Below are 25957 nucleotides of genomic sequence, written 5' to 3'. Positions count from 1 at the left end.
CACATTTAAAGGTTGAAACTTGTTTATTCATGATTAATAATGTTTGTAGTTTGATATGGCAACAAAGTTTAGCAACAGTAACAAGATAAGAGGCTGTCAATTAGGAAGTACTGATATGAAGACATTAGGACTTTATTGTTGTCTCCTTTGAGGGCACTGGGACGATGTTAAGTTTTTTATAGTTATTGGGTCCTACTGATCCCAAATAGCTAGGAGAGATTAAAAATGTATATCAAACAAAAGTTTCCATGTCAGGAGGTTATGAGGAAGTAGGGCTGGGCGATATGGCCTAAAAAAAAATTCTCAGATTTTTTCACAACAAATCCAATTCACGATTTAAATCGATTTTTTTCCCCTCCTAGTTAAAAAAATATATATTTGTGGCCTGGTAGCACATACCTGGGGTCCAAAACTTTCAGCATGTGAATAAACCCCAGCTTTTCCACGGTAGCCTATATATGGGCACCATATCTCTTGCAATATACATGGCAACTGCATCTGTGATCGCTTTCTACCGGACCCCTTTCTTAGCATACGGCAGTGTTTCCCCTACCATCATATTGGATCACAACAGAAGTCATTTAAGGTTACCTTTCCTTTAGAACAGGTCTATACCTTGTCCTTTTATTAAACAAACTAAATGGCCTTATGTTACAGGCTGAGCCTGACGTGTGCGGCTTGTGTGTGTGGAGCTGTGTATGTGTGTAGTTAGTCTGAGTGGGCGGAATGAGCCACCCGCTGAAGTCCCGCCCTACCACCTCCGGTTGTGTAGCAGTTTTCAACCATTTTCAACACGTCCTTTACTAACTTTTGTGGTGTTTGGTCTTGCGGGGATATAGCCATTTTTCTGTCATGGTTCGCGTCCTGTAGGTGATATTTTTGTGGGCGTGTTACGCCAAAACCTGTTTCCCCCCAGCAATATTTTTGCAAGCGCACCGTTGCTGTGGCACCACCCAGAACGATTGTGATTGGTTGAAAGAAGTACAAGCAGCCGGGGCGTTTTTTTCTCCAATCTCACAGTGAGAGTCGGCCCAGCCAGACCTTTCTTTTCTTGAGAAAGGTCTGGTGAGCGAGACTAGTGTGTAGTTGATGTAGGAGGTATGAGACATTAGGCTCGTTCGAGATGAACTGTGCCTCGCCTGGAAAGTAGACGAGAGCAGGCGGCCGCAGCGGGGGGCAGTGACAAAAAGCTGCGGTGAAGTCGGACAGTTTCCCAACAGTTTCCAGCAGCCTTCAGTCCATACAGGAAGTCACAGACACACTAACATCCTGTCTGGAATGATGTCAATTCAATAAAAAAGTGATCAGGCCCATATATCAGTTTGTTTTCACCATCAGTCACACAACATGTTTTCTGTTCACAGAATAAACCTTCAGGTCAGACAAATACAATCTTAATCTCTAAAATACAACAAAAATGAGTAGTTTATCTAAAACGTCATCTTGTTGAGTCGGCATCTGAACCAATGAGCTGTTAGATCAGGTGAGAGCCAGGCGGTGCAGTCGGTGGAGAACAACTGCAGCGCCTGGCTCTAAAAACTGCGGCTGCCTCGCTCTCACGATTTTATCGCCGTCCACTTTTGTAATACGTCAGAGCAAGCCGGGATGAAGTCGGACACAAAACTAACCGGCATGCATTGTGCGCCGATCACCGGTGATCGAATCTGCACAGGACTGGCTCATCTCAAATGAACCTGTTAGCGCGCCGGGTTGGGTGTGGTGTGTGACGTCAGACGGATGCGCCCCAGGAAGAAAGTGAGGCATGTGCTATGTTGTTTACATCAAGCAGCAAAGTGAAGAAGCCTACGCAGTTCTGCATGCTGTTTTTGAGTTATTTCCCTCTATGTAAAAGTCAGACACTGATGAGAGAGGCTGTGCATCATCCCTGCAGTGCTGAAAATAAAGTGCCGTTCTTTAACGCAGACGAAGTCCCGTTGTTTATGTGTTGTTGCCACAGCGAGCTAACACAAGCTAAAGGAGCTAATGGTCTTCAGAGGTCCCTTTACTACGGTTCGGGAATCTGCCAGCTTGGCGTTGGTAACACTTATTTATCTTATTTACACAACGGCATGTCATTTATGTCCCTACACGGTGCACGTCTGAAATCCTCCTCTGCTCTCTGTGTTGCACGGTGGACTTCGGCCCTGATGCGCGCGCACACACACAGACACAGGTGAGCACACAAAAGCGCTGAAGAACTCATTCCCTTTCTTGAGAAAGAGTTCTTCAGCGCTCGCTGCCATGTTGTATATCAAGCGCACGGGGGGGAGGGGTGAGCCCACTCTGAACTACGGGAGCCCAGCATGGAGCGGCGGTGGCGGATTTTAAATAGAAACTCGATTTTCATTAAAACAATCGGCCTAAACTACAAATTCGAATTAATTGGTAAAATCGATTTATCGCCCCGCCCTATGAGGAAGTATTTATAAAAGCAATAAGCCATGAGAGGCTGTGATTTTCAGTGATTTTAGAACAGCTGAGGGGCATTGTTAGGCACGACATGAAGAATAAGAATAAAGACATTTCCCTCACAATTTATTGGTATTTTCTTTTTAATTTATAAAGGACACACATGACATGTTTAACACTTCTTTTGAATATACTCCAGGCAATCTTATTTCAATACATGTATTTTTTATATATCCTTTGTTAGCACCTTATTTTGAAAACTGTACGTATAGTCACAGGTGTATCTTTCCACCAGCTTTGCCACGTCTGTCAGTAGCCCTCCCCGTCAGCCTGATCTGGGCTGTTTGAATGCATTTAACATCATGTCAGTATGTGGGAGCACTACAGTTGTAGAATCGGCTGGTCAAATCAGACCATGGAGATTCGAGTGACAGCTGGTTTGACAGCAGTTATTTTTAGAGCATGCCCTGTGGGCGAACTGTTGGCTCCCTGCGGGCGATCAGCCACCTGCGGGCACCATGACGGCTACCCCTGTTTTAGACAATAGTGTGCTTCCAATTTGTGTCAAAAATTTGGTACATGCCATTTTGTGTTTCAGTGTGACAGTGCCCCGGTGAGCAAAGTAAACCTTGTTTAACCTTTTCGGGGTGGATTGGAGCCAGGCCTTACAGTCCAACATCACAAGCCAACCTTACTAATACTCTCATAGCAGGGAGAAAATCCCTGCATCAGAGTCTTGTAGAAAGCCCTCCCAGAAGAGTGAAGGCTGTTTATGCAGCATATTAATGTTCAGGGTGTTGAAATGAGATCACATATGGTTATAATGTTCAGTGTTCCTGCCTGCCATGTAGTGGATGTAAATGAATGAGGGCTCTGATAAGCTGGAGAGGCCTCATTACACCCCTTATGTAATTTTGCAAATGTATGTGCTGTCAACTCTGGTTTGATAAGACACTATTAAACCATCAATCAGACTCTGGGTTTATCGCAGGGCTTACCTGGGAGCTGCAGGAAAGAAAGAGTTGAAAATCCATCACAGGTGGTCCTTGGTATGTTGATGGAAAACTACAGGGGAGAGACAAATAATACAAACTCCCAGTGAAAAATCACTTCAGCTCTGAAGTGCCAGCCCAGCTCCAAACTGCAGACAGACAAAGTTAGAGACAAGCTGGTGAATTTAATGAAACCTGGCAGCTTAAAGAGAAAGAGAGAGATGTTCCCCTCAGAAATTGGTAGAGAACAAAACAGAGTAAAAGGAGAGTGAACAGTAGACATTTGGGCCAGAACACGTTGTTCTCATCCACTGTTCATACTTTTACCTGTGAAAAGTAATGTATCATTATCATCATATTTCCCACATAATCATGAGGAGACTGTGATCATGTGACCTATGTTATGCAGACTGTCCTCCTCCATAGAATGGTAGCAAAGGAAGTCAGGTAAGGAATTATAAAGCCAGTCAAATCTGAATGATTAAAAATGGGCAGAGCCAAAGAACAAGCCACTGCGAAGCAACAAACTCTCGTTCAGCAGCTAAAAGCAGATCATGTTAGCACACAGCACACTACTGCAGCAGTGCAGCAACTGCCTGGCCCTTTACCCAGACTTTAAAATGAATGTTAACGTTGCTCCGTATCTGCTGGATGTGTAAAATTGTTTGTTTTAAAGTTGACATCCTCTTCGTCGAAATGTGTTTACATTATTTTGTCTACCCTCTGTTGCCTTTTTAGTATGCTCCCACGCCTCTCTGTACAACGCAAGCGAGAGGTATTCCAGTGATGTATCATCTCCTGTCTCGTCTCATGATTTGTTGGCTTGTTAACAGTTCATCAGCGGAGGCTTGTTTTAACAGAATACCTTTTAAACACCAGGATTTCCATTATCAGACACTCCGTTTTATATTAACATGCAAAGCACAGCTAATAGTCGCTCATGAATATTCCACCAGCTCTGGGCCTTTGAGATGAAGCTGTTGACAGTGGAAAAGTCGAACCTCTCTCTCATGCAGGTATCGTGGCAGGGGAAAACCGCATGTTTAACAAGGCTGCAGTCGGCGCAGTCATGAAGACAACAACAGCTCTGAAACCATTCCTCTTTTATTTATGATGATTGCAAGTTGTCCTTGGGGGTAGCCTTTTATCTCACAGTGACTGGCAGTTGATAAGGTGCAGAGGTTTGAAAGTCAACGCAAGTTCACGTTTTATTTATGGTTCATCTCTCGGGCAAAACGGAGCCATCTCTCTCCCATTTCCTCAGGCAGGTCATGAATCTCGATCCAAGTGAGTGTTTGACGACGAGAGAGAAAGCTTTTCCAGGGGGCTGTCCGCCTAAAGGTTTATGTTGTTGATTAGGTTTTGGTGTGGCTGGGAATTAGGACCTGACCCCCTTAAAACATGTTTAGATGTAAAGATGTTTCCTGTCATGGCGTTTTATAAGATAACATAGATTCAGTGTCACATTTCAGCATGACAAAGCACTTGTTGAGGGATCTGGTAGAGTGATTTAAAGGGTGGTAAAAGTGAGTAGTGGATGCCAACGGGCTTGGTCTAATTCTTGGCAGGGAACTTTGTTATACACTCCTCTATCTGCCCAGTGTTTTAAGCCATGGAAGGCAGTGTCGGTCAGTCCACCACTTTGGTCTAGACTGAAATTTGGTATTACTGTTGAATGGGTTGTCATGATTTTTTTTGTGTAGGGCATAATGGTCCCCAGAGGACCGACCCTACTGACTTTGGCAACCCCCTGTTGTTTTCTTGAGCATATCCAGAAGGCTTTTTTAAGTGACAGCTTTCATTGGGCAAGAGGCAGGGTACACCCTGGGCTGACACATAGAGACAGACAACCATTCACGCTCACATTCACACCTACGGGCAAGTTAGGGTCACCAATTAACCTGCATGTCTTTGGACTGTGGAAGGAAGCTGGAGTACCTGGAGAAAACCCACACTGACATGGGGAGAACATGCACAATTAAAGCCAAAATGCATAGTTTGTGACACCACCAAAATAATAATGCTTTAAAACAATCCATAAGGATGTATCAGACGCTGATTTAATCAAATATTATCAGGCAGTGATGAGAGTTATCGGGATTGAATCAGGGTTTATTGCAAGTTTTCGATCTTCTGACATCAATTTTAATTGTTTTGTCAGTATCACCTTGTATCACTGACATCCTCTCTCTCTCTCTCTCTCTCTCTCTCTCTCTCTCTCTCTCTCTCTCTCTCTCTCTCTCTCTCACACACACACACACACACACATACACACACACGCAAACACACAGATACCTCAGCTGTTTTTTCTGGTGCAATGAGCAGATTAGTGGACCTGAGCTAGCTTTTTTCCTCTCCACAGTTTTCCCTTTTTTCTCCTTCTCTGACTCAAACTCAGGTATATCTCATCACCAGCTCGCGGCTCCTGCACTGACTTCAGTATCTGTGATGATAATAGTCTAACTGAGCACAAAGGAGAGATTTTACTCATGCTGCCAGCGGGAGGCACAATGCTGCTTCCCAAGCCAAACATCAGTTTGTAATCTGCTGCGTTGGCTTGGAAGCCTGAGTCAGGGAGGAGGAGGAGAGAAATGAGCAGAGGGAAAGGATTAGAGAGAATTCAGATATGCAGAGTTCAATAAGCTGGCGAGGAAATGGATACCATGTTTGAGTGTTTATATACGAGGACTGAGACAGAAAGACTATCCACGGAGTCTCGTGGTTAAACTGCTGCGTCATGCTGTGACGTTTGTCCAAATGTTGTGTGAAACCACACCATAGTCAGCCTGTATCCTTCAGCATCCTGCTCGGCTCTGGTGGAGAGTTTTACTGTTAGCATCAGCAGTTGGCAGCGTTCAAAGTGAATGACTCGCCTGATGCAGGGAGAAGAACAGCTCAGTGAGCCGATGAAGGTCTGTTTAAGGTTGTGCATGTCAAATTTTTGTTAGAGCTCCGGTTTACAGCTAGCTAGTTCACAGTGCTGCTCTTTGATTTTTCTCCAGCTTATCTGTAAAAATAGACACCGAACAGTTTATTTTGTTCCTGCAGATGTCCGTTTTGGGCTTTTCAACATGATGATTTAATTAATTAAAGTAAACAGGCAAACACTGCAAACAGTATCACCATGGTGTCATCCCAAGCAATGCCTTTTATCTAAATAAAAACTACAGAGACTCAGTCTGGATGCTTTGGTTAATTTATTCTATTTATTATGCTCCACTGATCACGTGACTTTAAAGTCTCCGGTAAATCAGTTTGTTAGTTTGAAAGTGTGTCAACAAAATAACACAAAAACTTAATCATCTAGTGTATAATATAAAGACTCCAGTGAATTAAATGCCAGTGACGAAGCTGCATGCTCTGTCCTTGTACTGTATGTGGTTATTAATCAATGTTTAGCTGTAAAATAATCTGTTTGTGCTCGTCGATGGCTTATTTCATTATTGGCAGGGAGAGAAAGCGTAATGCACTGGATGGTACACCAGCCTCTGTGGAAGCAGCTCTGCAGAGTGTGTGTGTGTGTGCGTTATGGATTTGCTTTGTGATCCATCCTCAGGAGATCTCCTCAGTCGTCTCCACGGGGAGGCTCAGATGCTGTGCATCTAACAGCATCTGAATATTGACTGCGATACAGTTTCACAACAGGAAGTAGGGAAGAGACTACAGTGGTGCGGGAAGAGCTGCTGGAAGATTACTGTCTTGTATTTTTATACTCGTGTGTACGTCTCCAGACCTCTCTGACAGTGAGATGTACAGCAGTCCAGCAGCACTGCCATTGATCAGCTCTTCCTCCTACACTAGGCATCCTGCTGTGGCTTCTGTTGCACAATTAGCGCTGTTTGGTAAATGCTTCACAAAGCTGTGATGGAGCTTCTCAGGAAGTGACATCATTGGCGCAGTGATAAATCACACTGAGGGTTCAGTAATGTGTGCCAGTTTGGAGGCCTTTAGCATCCTCTCTCTTTTTTCCACTTCAGTCTCGTGTTACCTCGCAGCTCTTGTGAGAGTTTGACAGCAGAGGGTTGGGATGCAGTTTTGGCTGCCATTTACTGCTGCGGCGTGTTAGAGTACGTCTCTCTGCCATGGTAACATCTCTCAACATACCCGTTTTTCCCATGAAATCTAATGACTGATACCTTTCAGTCAAGTGGAATGGCAGTATTGATGCAAAGCTTTGTCAGCACTCTGTTGCTACTCCATTTCCTCAGGCTGTTTATTCAGTGAGGAGTGTACACAAGCTGAGCAGCTGGGAGTCGGGACTGTATCGATTGAGAGTGTGGAGGAGAGTGTGTGCTGCTGGAGGACAGATGGTTCAGGCCTCCAGTCTGTGGTCATGGCAGTGTGAATGATCATATCCTGCACATGCTTCCATAGACAGAGGCAAATACACAGGAAGTGCCAATCGTCAACAAGCTGTTCAGAATCGCAGTAAAATACCCTGTTTAAGCTTTTACTCTTGTACTGTTAAACTGAGCTCTAACAACAGAAATATGCTCTTGTCTATGTGGGTGAATGGCCTGTTAGCATGTTCTTGTCACGTATTATGCTTTTTCAAAGAGCCTACCTGTCAGCTAATCAGTTTGTCGCTTTTATGTGACGTCTTCACTTCCACTTGTCAGATAAAGAAACAGATCAATGGCTGCTAATGGACTGAGATGGTCATTAGACTGATACTTGCAAATGCTATCATAACTGCACTTAGAGTGAGTGGCAGACACTTGTCTGAGAGTTGAATGTTAAAAAAGATGACCGTTAAATTACAGTTTCATTGCTCATCAGCCTACCAACCAAGAACCCACTGTCTCCATTAAAATCCACAAATATCATAACTGTCAGTCTGTGTAAATACAGGCTTGTATAAGATGAGTAGGTATTGAAAAGATGGACGCTCTGACAACAAATGACATGACTAACACTTAAAACTACTGTTTAAAGCAAGGTTATGCAACTTTTGAAAGAAGAAAGAAGTCATTCGTTCTCTTATAACACTACAGAAATGTACTGTATTCACTTGAGAGATAAAATCTGCTCTAGCCTCCCTGTATTAACAAGGATATTATTTGTTAATTCAGAAAAACAAGAACATGTTTTTTCCACCGGAAAACTTTTGTCTGAATTCTGAGATAATTAGAAAAACTTAGAAATACTTTTTTTTCTAAAGTGAATGCATCATGCTACGGAAGAAACACAATCAACTAAGTGAATCACTTTAATACTTTCAGTGGGGTTTTTGCAACAGCCTTACTTGGTCTGGTACGACCAGTAGTAGCTTATGGTGGCTTAAGTTTGCAAAGTTTAAGTAATATTGATGCACAAACCAAATTGCTTATTGATTTAGTTAGCTGAATGTATAGTTTTTTTCCTCTTGTGCTATAGTAGAAATAGCTTAGCACTTTAGCTAAATGCTAAAGAGTAGGTTAGCTAAAGTAAATGCTATTTTTGCACACTGTTGTTTAGCAAAAGTTAGAGCAAGAGTGTCTCATTAATCTGCAAAAAAATTATTGTATTGTTACAGAAATTGTATTAATTATCATATACAATGTGACTGCACATGGCGTGTACTCAAGTCAGACTTTACACTTTGTTTGAACCAATTTGACAGAATCCAGTCCAGTTAAAGAAGATAACCATGAAGAACACTACTGAGTGACAGCTGGAAAACATGATTCCAATGATAATTTTGTTTGTGTACAAAAACTACATGGTGGTCATCAAAAATGAATTACAGTATGCAAAACGTGCGGGTCAAAAATTACAACTTCCGACAAACTTGTTTTAACACATTTGGTAAAGAAGACATTATGACTTGTTTAGGATTCAAAACTCAACATTTCGGACTTGGGTATTGACTTTAAACTTGAGGTCAAAGTCTTGTAAATCAGTGACTTGGTCCCACCTCTGAATCGCACTATGAATCAGTGTATGCAAAATCCAAGGTATGCATGAAGGCTAAAAAAGCATCATCATGGTTTCTTTCTTTATTTCTGTCTTCTTCCTTCAGGTATGGTCCCGTGCTGATGGCGCACTCTGAGCTGTTTGTGACAAGAGCGCCCCCTGTGGAGGGGAGAGCTGTGGAGCTGGATGTTCTGAGCTTCCTGGACTCTTTTGGGGACGAAAACAGCACCGCAGAGAGATGCTACCGCTCGCACTCCCGCAGCAGCGTCCTCCAGGGTCTGCCGTTTGGAGGGATACCCACTGTCCTCGCCATCAATGTCGTGCTTTGGATGGTACAGACTCACACCCACCCACCCAACCACCATTAATATACTTGCATTACATAGTTAACTCCAGCAAAGCCACAGCCATGAAACATTGTGTGTGTGTGTGTGTGTGTGTGTGTGTGTGTGTGTGTGTTTGTGTGTGCCATTTTTCTATTGTCTCAGTGGTACTATCCCTGGTGGCGAAAAAGCAGTGGGGCGCTAAAATACAGCAACTAAAAACACAGCAATAACTCTTTAAACAACAACCAGTTCTATTGTCTGCAGCTTGGCAGGCACCTGGCCTATAGGTGACACGCCCTCCACCATCCCCTTTTCATCTAGATGACAGTCAGCTCATATAGTGCGTCACCTCAGAAATTTTGATAGTATAAGTTAGAAATGCACGTATGTAACATATGGTTTGCAGAAACGTGAAATGGCCTCATTTTGTTCTGTTGACTGGGCTGTAAAACATCTTGTTTTATACAACCAACAGACCAAAAGCAAAAATATTTGGTTTACTATCATAGAGGACTAAGAAAACTGGAGAATTTTCATGTTTGAGAAGCTAAAACTGCTAAAACGGAAAACAGAAATTACTAAAAATGATTTCATCATATGACAATTAATTGAAAAACCAATAAATTAACTAATCGTTTGAGCTCTAGTTAGAACCATGTTTGCTTTCTCAAACAGGAAGCTTATTAGCTGTATGTTACACTGCGAGTCATCTCTTCTTTGTATGCTGCTGCAGCTTAGAGGGCCTTGATAACAAGGTCCACGAACACATCCAGAGCTGCCAACACCCCGTTGAGATATTATGAAGAGCCATGATACAAACAGACAACAAGAGGTGATACATGGTCAGAGGGCTGCTTCTGTAAAAATACAGTATCTAATGGACATCCTGTCTGGAGCGCTTCACTCTGCTCCTGATGATGATAAAGTACGACAACAGCATCAGGAGTGTTAGTAGTGCTGGACATCACACATTAATGTGTGAAATGAATGCAGACGTACCAAGTATTAGAAACATGTCAACACACACACCTGCTCATTTTTATACTCATTGAGAGGTCCTTCTACTGACTTTGTGTATACGTCACTGCCATGGACCTAAATGTAACTGTAATCTTACTGCTTTTAACCCTTACCACACTTCCTGAAAGCCAAATGATAAAAGTCTAAGACTATATAACTCTGCATCTGCAATAGGCATGTCTGCACTGACAGTTCCTATAATTATTAGTGTATGATTGTGGTGCTGCTTGAAGGCAAAATCTGTAATCCAAAAGTGAACAAAAAGGCAGAAATGATGGGAATAAAACTAGGAATAAGTGTGGAGCCTTGTATTTCTCACTCCACCTATTTTAGACTTAAGATCAGTTTACTTGTCTAACTTGAAAACTACCAATTAGCACTGTCACTCAGTCTGTTAAAACAGTTGTATAATGTCCTCTGAGACTGTGGAGGAGCTTTGTAAAGTCTGATAAAAATAATTAGATGAAAAAAAAAAAATCCTAAAGATGTCGTCAGGGTTGGCTCGTCTTGGATTTGGAGACTCAACATTTTTAACAAAAAGCCTGCAGTCCGGGCTGGAGGCTTGCAGTTTGAAAGACAGCTGGGAAGGTATAATGGAAGCTGCTACTAAGTTATATTAAGAGAATTGAATTTCTCTGTGTTGTTGAAGCTTGACCCATGCTATGGAGTTAGGACACCTCGACCTCTGCTCCTTCCCTAACAAGTCCCTCATGTAAATGAAAGTGCTAGCGTATAGTGCTGGAGAACTGCTCCACAATGATAACTGAGTTATTTATGTTTCCAAATTCTGTTAAAGGTTTGTTTCATGCTGTGTGCTCCAACAGTAACAGGCCAAAAAAAAGTAAACTGGGGATTTAGTATTGCCAAAGTCTTGTACGGTTCTAGGAGGTGAAGGAGCTATCACTGTCAAGATGGTCATGGGGTCACACTCTGGACTGGGGCCTATCTGCTGCATCTTCTTCTTTGCACAAGTTTCCTCCATATATCAGATTGTGTTTTGAAGGTTTTATTTGTGATTTTTCACAGTAGAAAGTGCTGCTCTACTCCATTACTGTCATCCCCATGAATGCACGGAAGACCTGAAAATGCTGACCAGTCAGAGCAGACAGGGCTTTTCAGGAGGGCGTCTTAAAGAGGTAGACGCTAGCACAGAGCGGTTTAGTCAGAGAGTGTTTTTTGACCATTAAAACATGTAAGCACTTCAAGTAGAAACCTGAAATGGCAGCCCATTCTCACTCCCAACTTGTCAAATACCACCATTTTGGTAGTGGATGTCTGTGTCAGACACCGACTCACAGAGGCACCTTTCTTTACGGTACAATATGCACCGGGTGGTAGCAGGCATACAACTTGTCAAATACCGCCACTTTGTCAGTGGACCACAGCGTCAGACACAGATGCATAGAGCCACAGATCACAATGGCATGATACCCACTAGGTGGCGGCAGTCTATTACACTGTCGCCATCCACTGTGGTATAAACAGTGGGAAAGTCTGTAAAGGGTAAAAGTAAGAGGGGAGGCATATGGGTCAGACTAACTCCAGACTTTCACCTGGGATCCCACTGTTCATTTCTAGTGTGCAACAAAAAGTCAGTCAAGCTATTTTAATGAGAATGTAGTGTGCGAGTGTGTGTAGCATTCAACGCTAGTGACACGTCCGTTGATGTGACATCACGTGAGTTTCTTAACCTAACCACAGACTTTTATTGCCTAAACCTTTCGAAAATAAACCTAAAAATGAGGTGTGTTACATACACTGTAAGTTTATTTTGCAAAAGACTGTATGTATGTAACAAGCAGAAACTGTACATTTCCTGTGAAAACAGAAGTGTATTTTGAAAAGACACGATGCATGTAACAAGCGTAAATTGACACGCTGTCCCTGAACATCCAAAAACTGTCTCAGGATGGTACCTAGCGTGGGCCAGGAACTGTAATTTGTTATTTATGTGGGAAAAGTCTCTTAGAACTAAACCAAACTTTAAATGAAGCATTGCCTTGCAAAACACGTAGGAACGTTTTATTTGTCTTGGCTTTGAATCACATAATAATGTAAAAAACACACACAAATGCAAACAAACATTATGTGCATGTCATAAATATCAAACTGTAATCTTCCTCTCACATAGTACAATACAGTGGATATAGTGTTTACAGTCATAGTACAGCAGATTTTTCCTCCTGTCTCCAGATAATAATAGCCTGTCAGACATTGTCAAGCTTGATCTCTACACTGGTATCATTCTCAATCTGCCACCTCCATTTTTTAATTGGCTCATTTTATCGCTGCCTGGTTGTCAAGACAACACAGAGGGTCGAGCGGTGTCTCTTAATGACAAGCATGAGTCAAAGCACCCCCCCCCCCAGGTGACGGGAGCACGTCTCTGCATCAATTCCATCATCATACAGAATAAATCATCTGTGGGATTTAAGGAGAGCATGCCCACGCATCGAGACCAAAAGAAGTAAAACAACAGGGAGGAGACAGACACCGGGAAGATAATGGAGAGATTCTTATTTCAGGAAAGAGTTTGGACCCTGACTGTTAATGCGAACACGTACTCATTATTCAGCTACAAGCCTGAGTCAAGGCCGCCCGATTGTCTGTGCGTGGCTCTGGATCACTGGAGAATGAATCATTCAACATTTATGGGAGCTTTCTTCTTATGAACATGCCTGTCATCCCTGCCCACCACACCAAATGTCATCTAATCTGAGATAATGATTTAATGCTGTAATCAAAATCAAACATTCATCAGCACTTTTACTCAATTTGCATTTGTCAACACTCATCCATCACTGCCCAGTTAAGCTCTTTATATTTAACCAGCTCAGCATATCACTGTTGTGATGTGTCACTGCATGTCATCAAAGAGATTTTTTTTCTAATCTTCATTGTGATGCTGCGGTTAAGCTCTACATCTGTGGCAGAATGAAGGCTATTCAGATTTGTTTTTGCTATTGACCACGCTCGTTTGTCATTAGTGAACAGCATGTGTTCGCCTGTGCGTGCTGACCTGGCTCTGGTAGTTTCCAAGACAACCACGTACCACTCTAAAGAAAGAAGATGGCTTATTACTCCTGCTGCATTTTGAAGCTGTCTATTAATTGTGGGCTCTTTAGGAGAATGACAGAGCTGAGCTTTTTATCCAAAGGTTATGGATGATATAACTGTAGGCCCACAGCAGATGAGGATGTGTGCAAGTGTGTAAATCAGATTCTCAGGAGCTCTGCATTCATGTTCATGTCCTGTGTTGCAGTTCCTGTTGCTCATCTTCTCCTGTCTGAGGAAGGCTGCTTGGGACTATGGCCGCCTGGCTCTGCTCATGGAGAATGACAGGTAAATCCACCACTCGCTGTCTTACACTTTAAAATTGGATACACTTGATGGTTTGTGAGCCATGACATGTAAGATGGAAAAATAATTCTCAGTGGAACCACTCCTAAGCCCTGATGCTGAAGCCTCCAGCTCCCTCTGCTGGGTATAGACGGTACTGCAAGGAGGCGAATTACTGCAAAGAGCTGCTCTGCCTTTGCTTCTAATAACCATCTGTTGTTACTGTGGCTATTTATTCATGCGTTTTATGTTGACTATGGAAATATCAAAGTGTAAACACGGGCCAGACATACACATACACAGCATATGTAAACACAGAATGACTGGTTTGGATGGTACGGTCTTCTCACTCTTCTAAAATTAGGGCTGCAACTAACAATTATTTCCATTATTATTTTGTCCAGTCATTTTTCTGTTTTGTTTAAGATATGGAATGTTACAAAATTGTGAAAAATAACATCATAACTTTCCAAACTGATATTTTTTAATTATTAATTTTGTCCCAACAGCATAAGATGTTCAGTCTACACCTATATAAAACAGAGAAAAGCAGCAAATTGTCACATTTAAGGAGCCAAAAAAAAGCCGATTTTTTTGGCAACTTCACCTTGATAAATAACTCTAAGGACAATGTTAGAAGGCTAGTGTTATTCTATGTTTTTATTTTTGTCAACAAATCCTATAAAAAGATCAAAACAGATGTCTCAACTTTTTTACCCTGCCTGTGGTACCAAACCCAAAGTTTCTAGTAGAGAGGTAAATCTTTCATTTTTATAAAAGCTCAGTAATCTCCTAAACAAGCTGGGTACTGTATTTTTTTAGCAAATGTTACTCAAACACAAGTAAATAAGGGTGTGGAAGTATTTTCAACTGCAAATTAACATGCTTTTGGTGCGTGTGAGTATTTAGGACAACAGGGCGTGAGATTAAGCTTTGGCTACAGACAATTCTTGTTAAGGAAGGATATGATTCACTGTCGTTGGAAATGTTGACATTAAGAAACTATGAGCAGAGTTTAAACAATTGATCATTAATCAGATATCTTTAAGGATACAAAATGGGTGAAGGTCCACGCAGCCATCTGCGCCAGTCTGCAGCAGTTTTCCTCTGCTTGACCTGAGTCTCCTCTCCAGGCGAGTGCGGGCTTGATTAGTTCTGCCTGACCGACAGCGGCTCCACAGCACCCAAGGGCAAGCAGCATCTGTGTGTTTTGCCAAGCGGTCCTCTCTTGCACTAATTCAATTATGCTGCTTAATTTGACACGCTGTTGAACTGTCAGTGGTAGGGCCCACAGAGAAATATCCACAAACTCAATCATCACACTGGCGTTATTAGATTCAGCCATACTGAATGTGTTTCATGTCTTTTTATGTATACACACACACAGGGATAGGTTTCAGACTGTGGGACTGTCTGCCGCAGTTACATTATGGCTGTGTTGTTACAGCACTGAGTTACATATTAAGTGTAATGATAAGGACGTGTCATGCCACAATCAATATGATGATCATGCTGTTTTTTGTCTTCCCTATTCAGTCTCACGTCTTTGTTTTATGGAGAACCAAGTGAGAAAGAGAAGTCTCCATCAGAGTCCAGCCCCTCTGACTCTGAGACCAAGGACATGGTGAGTTTTGTTTTGTCAGCCCCCTAAAGCACAGAGCAACTGTTAACAGCATCTCCAGATCAATTAAATGTACCCTATGGATTTTATCCTAAACAAACACTGTTTTGTTCACACGCAGCCTTTCTCAACAAAACACTTTTCCTAAAGGTCTAATTAAAATGTTGAATGCATTTTGTAATTAGACTTTAATCAGGCAAAGGTTTTTCCTGATAAAGGTCTTAAAGCTGCACTAATTCACATTTTTATTAACAATGAATCAAATAACTGTGTAGTGTGAGAGGGGTCACAGAGGAAGACGAAACAACAGAGAAGTATCTCCCAACTCTGCAGTTCCTTTCAGCTATAAGGAGTGTTTTTAGGATCTCTTAGCTCATTGTTTTGGTTTTACAGCGCTCAAGCTGCATTCCCATCAAAATTGCTAAAATGGGAGGCCTCTGTGTGGTGTTTTCAGACTTGAGAAGGCTTGTTCCTAGTAAATGTTTTGTTCCTTAAAGTCAGTGTACTCCTAAAGTAAAGCTGTATATTTGTCTTCTTAAGGAACAGGAAAACTACCCTGTTTGTAGAACAATTAATCATCTAACATGTGAAAATACTTTATACATTAAAACAGGATTGTTGTGGAACTCAGAATTTTAACTTTACCAGTATTAACCTGTGCACATCACATTATTAGTAACATAATGTGTTGAATAAGAAACAAACAGATACAAATCATATCATGATTCTTTAACTTTTCATTTTGACATAGTTTTCAAATCGCCTATATACTTCAACAGCAAAATAGAATTCCTGAAATTCACTTATGACTTCTGCTCTTCGTGTGCCACCCAATGATTTTCAGTGTTTCCGTCTGGACACCCCTATGAAAATTTTTGGGGGTGCTACTGCCACAGGGAACAATGCTCAGCAAAAATTGTTTACATGCCTCAGTAAATCTGCAACAGCCCTGCATCAACTTGTCCAGAATGCTGCAGCTCGTATTTAACTGAGACAAATCGTAGGTCACATATCACCCCAATTCTCACCTTCCTCCACCAGTTGCCACTTAACTTCAGAATTGATTTTAAGATTCTTATAATAACTTTTAAAGCTCAACATGGTTTAGGGCTTTTGCCATCGAGGCCTGAGAAGATTAGGCTGGTTAGCGCATGTTTTTAAATCAGAGAGCTTTCCTTTTAATGCCTGATTTGTACTTTTTGAATTATAACTTTTCTATTTTATTTCCTTTTGTTCTATTTTTGCCTCTGTGCACACTATTTTTCTCAGCTCTTAACATTTTTTTTAAATATGGTATTGTTATTTTATTTCTATGCACTTTAAGAAACACTTCGTAACCTTGTTTAGATAAGTGATACACAAATGAAGTTATTATTATTACTATTATTATAAAAAGCTCTTATAAACCCACTGCATGCTCCAACCTGCACCAAACACCAGGCATACAAAGTTAGCAAGTGGCTTGTGACGCATTTAGCAGAATCAAAAATTTGATTGTAAGAGACAAGACCAGAGCTAAAAGGAGAGTGAATGTTGGACGTACAGTTGTCAGATGGACACAAACACGACTCTGAACGAATGCTAATGTTGCTCCGTGTCCACTGGATGTGTAAACAGGCACACACTGACATATGGCAAACATGGCGAAAATAAGCTGTCAAAGCTAATGGTGTTACAAAAACACTGCCACCTCTGAATTTAGTTTTGTCACCCAAAAAAGGCCTCACAAATATTCAAATATTTTATTTGGCTTTTGCTTTTTTATTTCCATCTGATGCTCTTTATTTCGTCTCCTGCTCTGCTGCCCTCAGTTCTGGTGTGGAACAAGATTAGCCGAACAGCTTCATACCTAACAATGGAAATATTTTCCACTATTAGTTCCTTTGCTGCCAGCCAGTGCACCTTGACACACAGACTGTTCATGTCCACAGCAACTGAAGCCAAGTGCAGTCAGACAGTCCTTTAGATGCTTACTTCATGTGGGATGCAACTAAGGCAAAGTTGTGTGTCACAGGTAAAAGGTGACCTACATGTACCCTGCGCATGTGCACATGCATACAGTATTCATGCCAGCAGACACATGCAAACAATAAAAAGGACTTTCTCATCATAACACTGCTCTACAGCACTACTGGTATTTAAAAGTTCCACAAATAGTATAATTAGGGTAAACAATCATGGTGTTTGAGGAGAGGACTGACAGACTCCAGTTGTTTGTACACTGCAAAATATGAAGGAGAAGGCATTATGGGAAATGCAGAAACACATTTTTAAGAAACGCTATTCAGCCAATGAACAGTAACACTGATGTTAAACAGTCTACCAGACTTCCTGATCGTGTTCTCATTTATTTAGAGTAATTATACCAAAGTGTTGCAGTGAAATTGTCAGTGATATATTGGTGTCTAAAACTGCAGCACACTGCACTTTTACAACGAAGTCCACATGTCTAAGATGGCATTACGTCAACTGTTGTAAGGGGAAAGTTTGGCTCATGACTCAGCTGGACCGTCTGTGACTCCATGACACCTGTGTGATAGACTGAGGTCACTCCCTGCATGTTTATAACGGTGTAAGACAAAAGAGTCAGACTGGAGTCATCGCCCTGTGCCTACTCAAAGCTGAGGCTGCAGTAAAGTGGTTACTGCTCCAGGCTAGACCTATTAAATCTCCCCCTCTGTGTCACTCTGCAGACCTTATTACTATGCAAATAGTGGATGCATGCAAGTAGCCAGATGTGGTGTGCACAGACTTGCATACATATGTCATTTATTATCTTTAATAACTAATCCATTGGGTGTTTTATGATTCTCCTCTCCTTTCAGGGCTTCTGCTCGTGGCTCTCATCACTTTGCCATATGAAGTAAGTACACAGAGCAGTTGCCCTTTGTAATTATTTTCACCCTTCTCTCATCTTAGCTTCCATCCTTTTATTGGCCCTCCGTCTTCAAAGCTGATGTCACCGGCAAATGTAAAGTCTCTTGTTATATCTCATTTAGCAGCAAAAACAAACGAGTCTGGGCTCATGCGACCGCTGGTGCCGTGGTTTTCCCGTTGAATATTTGCTCTCTCTCCAGTCTGACTGCACACAATAGATTTAGGCCTGTAAAAAGTCGATTTCCACGGTACCCATGGTTTCCATAGTATTATGGTGGAGTTTGGGTGCCTCTGTTTTTAGCTCCCGTACCAGAGGCTCACCCTGGGATCCCTGGGAAAGTGCAAAACCCACCCTGAGAGTTCGCAATGTGTGGGCCGCCATGAGACCAGCATGCCCCTCTTTTCTTTTTCTTTTTTTTTTTATGCTTTTTTTTGTTCTATTTTATGACACTGGGTTTCCTGAACCTCCCGCCTGGTAACCACAGCTACTGGCACCAAAGTAGTGGTGCCACAGTTTTACTCACAATGAGGTATAAGCCGTAGGCCCATTTGTCCTGGCAGTAGACAGAGCTGCGCACATGTGGTAGATTAATATTGCATGGGTCTGATTATCATCACGTGCATGTGTGGACACATCTAGACTAATTTGCGTGAACTTTCTTTTTGTCATGTAGCACAAAGAGTTTTGGATCTCTTGGATATGAAAAAGTTTCCTCTCTATTTGTTTCTGCAGGGATGAAGAGATCCGTAGCAAATGTGGCATTGACGCCGTCACATACCTGTCCTTCCAGCGCCACATCATCCTGCTCATGACAGTGGTTTGCCTGCTGTCTTTGGCCGTGATCCTGCCGGTCAACTTTTCCGGGAACCTCCTGGGTAGTTTAGTCCTCACATGACGGTCTAGCTGGTTGACTGTTTGAAAAACCAGGGGATATCCTTAACCTCAGGAGAGGCGCATGGGGCACCTCGTGGGGAAAGCAGCCAGGCCACACAGAGACAATCACACACATCTACACACCCAAGGATTTATTGGTTAAATGCACCAAAACTTTAGCTTAAAACAATCTGCGGTGAAGCCGAGCTTTAAAAAAAAGCCAAAGTGAATTGCAGAAATCAAATTAAATCAAAGCTGACATCAACTCAAAAGTTCATTTTAACTTAAAATGACCCACAAAGCAACATTATGAAGTGAAACTACTATATTTATACACAAAGGCTGCATTTCTTCGAATGGGAGTTGCTAGCATACCAGTGGCTGCTCATCAAGCCCAGGATTATAGGAATAGAAAGTGCTTCATTTCCTCTTAACATACACATGTAGGTGTCAGGGGTGGGATGGAGCAGAAAATTAGCTGCTACGTAGCAACAGAAATGCCTTTTGGCAGTTGTGTGCTTATTTCATAGGAAGTGTTGAGTAAGCCATTCCATAGTGGGATGAAGGCAGGAGCCATTATGGGGTCTACGAGGAGCTGGGCTGTCCACAGAAACGTTTTTATTACTGCTGGCTGTCATCTTATGAACCAGTGTGTCACCCTAGTCATTAAATAAACCAACACCCAATGACAGGGTCCCATGGCAACAGCAAACAAAGGGTGCCCGAAGTAAAACAGCAGAGTTAGGCATGACAGCGATGTTTGAATTTTGTGTGAAATTTCATTGAGATGAGAGAGATTTCATTAAACTAGATGGAAGACGTTTTCTCTGAATAGTGACATTGCTTCATTGTTGCCTCAGCCTCCAGACAAAGGAGGAGGGGTTTCCTTAAAGTCATTAGAAAATTAAAATGTCTCGCTCTCTGTCACGTTTCATTATCTCTACAGGAGACAGTCCTGAAAACTTTGGAAGAACAACACTGGCTAATGTTAGCGCAAAGTAAGTCTAACACTCCACGTATGACATCAAATCTCATGAAACAGCACAGAACCTTGAAAGACTGGATTATCTGTGTTGGTTTAAACTGCAGCAGGGTGTTTGTGCCTCACAGGGACAGCTTTCTGTGGCTCCACAGCATCTTTGCTCTGGTCTACTTCATCATCACATTGCTGTGTATGGCTCACCACTTGATCCGGCTGGAGTACAGAGAGGACGAGAAGGTCTGTCGCCAACACATCATACTGTTTAAGCATCGAGGCCATTTTTACACTGCAAATATATCATCCTATCAAGTCAGTGCCTTTAGTTTAGCATGTTAGCATGCTAATCAGGGCCAAACACAAAATACAGCTGAGGCATTAGTTTTATAGGTATCTGCTCATAAACTACATCACAAAGTAATTATTTTGGGAACGTTTCTCAGTATTCTGAGAAGGTATGTTGCGAGACTAAGTCATTATTTTTAGGAAATTTCTCATTAATTTAAGAAACTTTTCGATTATATTAAGATACTAAGTCATTATTTTGAGAAAATGTCTCTGTATTTTGAGAAAGTTTCTCTTTATGTTGCAATAATAAGTAATTTGAGAACATTTATTTTGAAAAGGTTTCTCATGTTATGACTAAGTAGTGATTGCGAGGAAGTTCCTCATTAATTCAAAAAAGTTTTCCATTATGTTGCAATACAAAGTCATTATTTTGTGCAAGTTTCTCATTATGTTGTGATACTAAATCATTTTGAGATACTAAAGCCTTTTTTTTAAGATTATAATGACTTGCAGGATCTTCTGTTTTTTCATCACATTGGCAGAAATGTGTTTCCATATATGACTGATCTATCTCTTGATAAGGTGGTGATTTTTTATTTTTATTTATTTATTTATTTATTCATTTTACACTTCACTTCATTTGGCACTTTATAGCTCCTTCTCATGGTGGTTACATTATGTGTTGCAGGTAGCCAGGACACTGATGATAACCTCCATACCAAGAGAGATTTCTGACCCAGGACTCATCACCAAACACTTCCAGTACATGTTTTCTTCTCTTTTTCATCGTTAAGTTAAAGCCTCATATGTTTGACTCATGTCACAAGTAAGCCCTGATTGTTATACATGCTCAATGTCATCACCTTCATTATGGTTAACTCCTTTTGCTCTATTCACCAGTGAGGCCTACCCCAGCTGTACTGTCACTGATATCCGTTTCTGCTATGATGTCCACAAGCTGATGAGGCTGGACTTAGAGAGGTACAGTCACTGATACATTGGCGAAACACAGTTGGGGATCAGTGTGAGGCTTTTGTCTGAGGATGCTGTGTTTTTGCAGGCGCAAGGCAATGAAAGGAAGGCTGTACTTTGCCACAAAGGCCCAAAAGGAGAGAAAGATCATGATCAAGACTCACCCGTGTGCTCAGATATTCTGCTGCGACATCTGTGGCTTTGAGAAGGTACTTTATATATGCATAATCATGATTAGTAGGAGAATGTCTCTGTAGTTGTGCTGCACAGAAAGTATGTTACCACTGGATGGCACTGCAATCCAGAAGTAGCAGCATGCAGCAGCTAGATATCCTGCCACTGTAAATCTGGGGATCTCTCTGAGAGTGAAAGATGCAGTGAGTCATGTGTGCTGTAACTTTTTTCTGCAGGTGGATGCAGAACAGTACTACAGCGAGTTAGAAGAGAAGCGTACGGATGAGTTTAATGCTGAGAAGAACCGCATCTCCATGAAGAGGCTGGGCATCGCCTTTGTGACTTTTCGTGATGAGAGGATGACTGCTGTGTGAGTTAACGTCAGCGTGACATGGAGGTTTATGTCTGTCAGCTCCTCTCATCAAATAAACCCTGTCACAGCAGGGAGCAACCATTAAAGTCACGAAGTGGTGTAAAAGTAGGCATTACTGAGCACTGATGCCGATTTCTGCAGCACTTTTGTACATCCTGTTTTGTTTTCCAGAATTGTGAAGGACTACGGTTTCGTTCGCTGCCGCCGCAGACCGCAGCAGTCCAGCATCACCACTGTGGTGCAGTCGCACAAATGGGGGGTCGGCTATGCACCTGCACCTAGTGACATCATCTGGTCAGTAACAACATCACTGAAACTCACATAGTTTTTATTTTTGGTGCCTCAACAACATCACACTAATTTTCTAAGCACTTAAAAGAAAGGGAGATCCAACCATTATACTGTATGTACTTATCCTGTACATGGTTGCAGGGGAGCTGTAACCTATCCCAGCATGCATTGGTACACCGACAGACAACCATTCACACTCACTTTCACACCTACAGCACAATCTATTAACCTAACCTGCATGTCTTTGCACTGTGGGAGGAAGACGGAGCACTGGGAGCAAACCCACGCGGACACATATTTTGAGTGTAATATCCACTTTTACATGTCTAATGCATCATTTAGACACATTTCCCTGTAATTAACCCTGACATATTTGGTATCTTTGGTAACCTCTGGATCGTGGTGAGACTTTAAAGTTCAGTGGACTGTAATTTTGCTTGTCGATGCTGCATTAGCTTGCAATGATGGAGCTTAAAGAGTCTGTTTATTTAGACAAGAGTTATACATTGTGCAAATTGGTCATCTAAGCTTTTTATCTGCATTTGCATAACTATTCTTTGTTTCATTGAGCTCCAGCAGCAGCAGTCAAGATGTATCAGAATGTAGTTGCTTGTGTGAAGCAGATCTCTAACACCATGTGAAGCTCATTCCCTTTCCATGATTGGATTATTGCATGTTTCTTAACTTGGAAAGCAAATGCAGCAGTCCCAGCGAGATTATGTAACAAGTGAGTGATGCATATGTATGGGATATTAACCAAAGAGATGGTAGCGCTCACTGTTTGTGCTGCACGCCCGACTGGCTGCAGTGCGTTTGTGTGTGGATGTGTTTTCCTGCACTAACTAGACGACTGGAGCAGTCACAGGCTGAGCAGGTGCTTTAGTTCCTTCATTAAAACTGAGCGTTCAAGTGTGCCGTTCCCAACGCGCTCTCCAGTCCAGTGCAGTGGAAACACGCTCGCCAACTCGCATACAAGAGGCGACTGAGCCGGCTATTTTAGGCTTCTGTCAATACGTTGAGTGCAGGCGTGTCAGGGGAGAGGAGTGTGTTAAATGTCCTGTCTGTCCTGCTGGATGATTGTGAATTGAGGCTCATTATTTCTCCCGTCACCAGGGAGAACCTGTCAGTGTGCGGATCTCGCTGGTGGCTCCGCTGTGTTCTCCTCAACATCCTCCTCTTCCTGCTGCTCTTCTTCCTCACCACCCCCGCCATCATTGTCAACACAATGGACAAGTTCAACGTCACAAGGCCTGTGGACAGTCTGCGGGTCAGAGTTTGAGATTAAGTTGTGTTACCTGAATGCTACATTTAAACCCTCTGCTGTTTCATTAATGAATTATTTGCTGTCCAACCCAGAGCCCTGTCATTACCCAGTTCTTCCCAACCCTCCTGCTTTGGGCGTTTTCAGTGCTCCTGCCCTTCATCGTCTACTACTCAGCCTTCTTTGAGTCCCACTGGACCAGGTACTCACCACCCATCGGCCACCACTCTCCTCTGAAATGGAAATGCCTTTGCTTCTTCTAATGGACCCTTCATCTGAAGCTGCCTGTCTTCCTCTCAACTCTCAGCATTTTTTTTTCTCCTCTCAATTATTTTTTTTTCTTTTTCACCCTGTTGCTCTTTTTACTCTCTCCCTCCTTCTCTCTGTCACTCTCCCTGCACTGTTATTCTGGGCAGGTTGTCATAGAGATCTCCATGTGAGGATAATGATATGCACAGTAGTCACCATGCGCTGGGGAACAGCACATGGTGACTAGCAGGAGGAGGAGCGCAACAACTGTGCATAAGGAGACAACCTCACGCAGCACCTATGAGCACCCTTTTCTTTACATAACCACCCCCACAAACGTGTTGTGCAGGCGTGATGTGCGAAGGAGCGAATGCAAATGAGCTGTTTACTGGAGTGAAAAGCGTAGTTCGTGCTAATGAACCCAACAGTCCCTTAAATCAGCTGACTTTGCATTACATTATTTCACATTATGGATTTATGATGTGGAATAGCACTGCGTTGCTATGTTTTATAATTGAATATGCATCACATGATGATCCCATGTTATTCATTTAACTTCTCAGATCTGGTGAGAACCAAGTAACAATGCACAAGTGTTTTTTCCTGCTGGTCTTCATGGTCATCATCCTGCCCTCACTTGGTCTGTCCAGGTACACTTACAGCACATCTACAGATTCAAAATGTATAACTTTTATATTCAGTTCTTTTTTATTTTGCCCATTTTTTTTTATTCTTTGCTTTTATTTGTTCTTTCTGTAGCCTGGACCTTTTCTTCACATGGCTCTTTGATGTCCATTTCCTGGATGAGAAGGAGGTCAAATTCCAGTAAGATTACTCTTTTTAATGAAATAAAATATGTCATAAATGATATTTTGGTTGCAGCCAAACACTCAGGCTTCAATGTTTGCAGGTGTGTGTTTCTTCCCGACAACGGTGCATTCTTCGTAAACTATGTGATTACATCCAGCCTGATCGGCACATCCATGGAGCTGCTTCGTATACCAGCGCTGACGGTGTATGCCCTCCGCCTCTGCTTCGCCAAGTCCCAAGCTGAGCGCATTCATGTCAGACGGGTCAGCTGAGCCTTTCATGCTTAACTCAGTTTCATGTCGGGTACATTAGATTGTGTTCTGTTTAAAGATCCTGCTGTGTTTGTGCGTCCACCCGCAGAGTCAGGCCTATGAGTTCCAGTTTGGCCTGGAGTACGCCTGGACCATGTGTATCTTTGCAGTCAGTATGACCTACAGCATCACATGTCCCATTATAACGCCCTTTGGTGAGCAACATACGGTGACCCTTGCTCCTCTATCCTCATCTACCTCTTCTTTCTGTCTTTATTCTCCATCTCATCACCTTCCGTCTTAGTGTTGTGCATGTGTGTGTGCCGTCTCCCCTCACACTGTAACCTCACTCTCCTCCGCTGCCTGCCAGTCCGATGCAGACTGTGTGAATTTGCTGCTGTAGTCCCAGACACCCAGACACACTGAGTTGCGAGCCAGACGCCTACTCTGCTCCTGTCTCTGCCCAGAGCTCACCAAGCTTCTATTTGCTACTGGAGTCGAATCCTCAGTCCAATCTAACCCTTTCAGACATATTGCCCTGCTGTTCTGTGCATTTTACCTGTGCTGTTTTCTGCACATTGGCTGAGTTGAACCTCACTGGGTACATCCAAAAGAAGCAACACAAGTAACCTGTCTGCCAAACCTCAAGGGCACACTAACCATATAAAAACATACAGCAATTGCTTGTTTTAAGGCATATTTTAATTAGAGATAAAACAGTGTGAAAATTTCGTATAACAATTACAGTGACCAACGTTATCATGGGTATCAATGTTATCAAGTTAGCAGCGCTATGCACTTTGTGTTCACATTAACATTAAAATAATAACATATCTGATGTGAACATATGAAAATTATATCAAATGTGCATTAACGTTAAAAAATAGCATTTAGCATTTGAAATTCTCACTTGATTGACTGTATCTCTGTAGTTGAGGACAAGGGACCAGTAGGAA

General features: G+C 42.2%; 1 protein-coding gene across 1 annotated transcript in view; it reads left to right on the top strand.

Moving 5' to 3' along the window:
* The window catches only part of tmem63c (transmembrane protein 63C), a 39092-nt gene that overhangs the window by 9992 nt on the left and 3143 nt on the right, over window positions 1-25957 (top strand). Inside the window, exons 2-19 of the mRNA XM_033643309.2 lie at window positions 9403-9628; window positions 13905-13984; window positions 15518-15605; window positions 18428-18465; window positions 19213-19355; window positions 20300-20351; window positions 20464-20572; window positions 21309-21382; window positions 21521-21601; window positions 21681-21801; window positions 22003-22136; window positions 22311-22433; window positions 23544-23697; window positions 23787-23893; window positions 24504-24590; window positions 24700-24765; window positions 24851-25013; window positions 25111-25216. Of these exons, the coding sequence (XP_033499200.2) occupies window positions 9419-9628; window positions 13905-13984; window positions 15518-15605; window positions 18428-18465; window positions 19213-19355; window positions 20300-20351; window positions 20464-20572; window positions 21309-21382; window positions 21521-21601; window positions 21681-21801; window positions 22003-22136; window positions 22311-22433; window positions 23544-23697; window positions 23787-23893; window positions 24504-24590; window positions 24700-24765; window positions 24851-25013; window positions 25111-25216 (1936 nt within the window). The 5' untranslated portion in view covers window positions 9403-9418. The remainder of the gene's footprint in view (window positions 1-9402; window positions 9629-13904; window positions 13985-15517; window positions 15606-18427; window positions 18466-19212; window positions 19356-20299; window positions 20352-20463; window positions 20573-21308; window positions 21383-21520; window positions 21602-21680; window positions 21802-22002; window positions 22137-22310; window positions 22434-23543; window positions 23698-23786; window positions 23894-24503; window positions 24591-24699; window positions 24766-24850; window positions 25014-25110; window positions 25217-25957) is intronic.

This window comes from Epinephelus lanceolatus, chromosome 15 (assembly GCF_041903045.1).
Source record: "Epinephelus lanceolatus isolate andai-2023 chromosome 15, ASM4190304v1, whole genome shotgun sequence".
NCBI classification, from domain to species: Eukaryota; Metazoa; Chordata; class Actinopteri; order Perciformes; family Serranidae; genus Epinephelus; species Epinephelus lanceolatus.
Note: the sequence above shows the minus strand (reverse complement) of the source record. Positions and strands in the feature narration are given on the sequence as shown.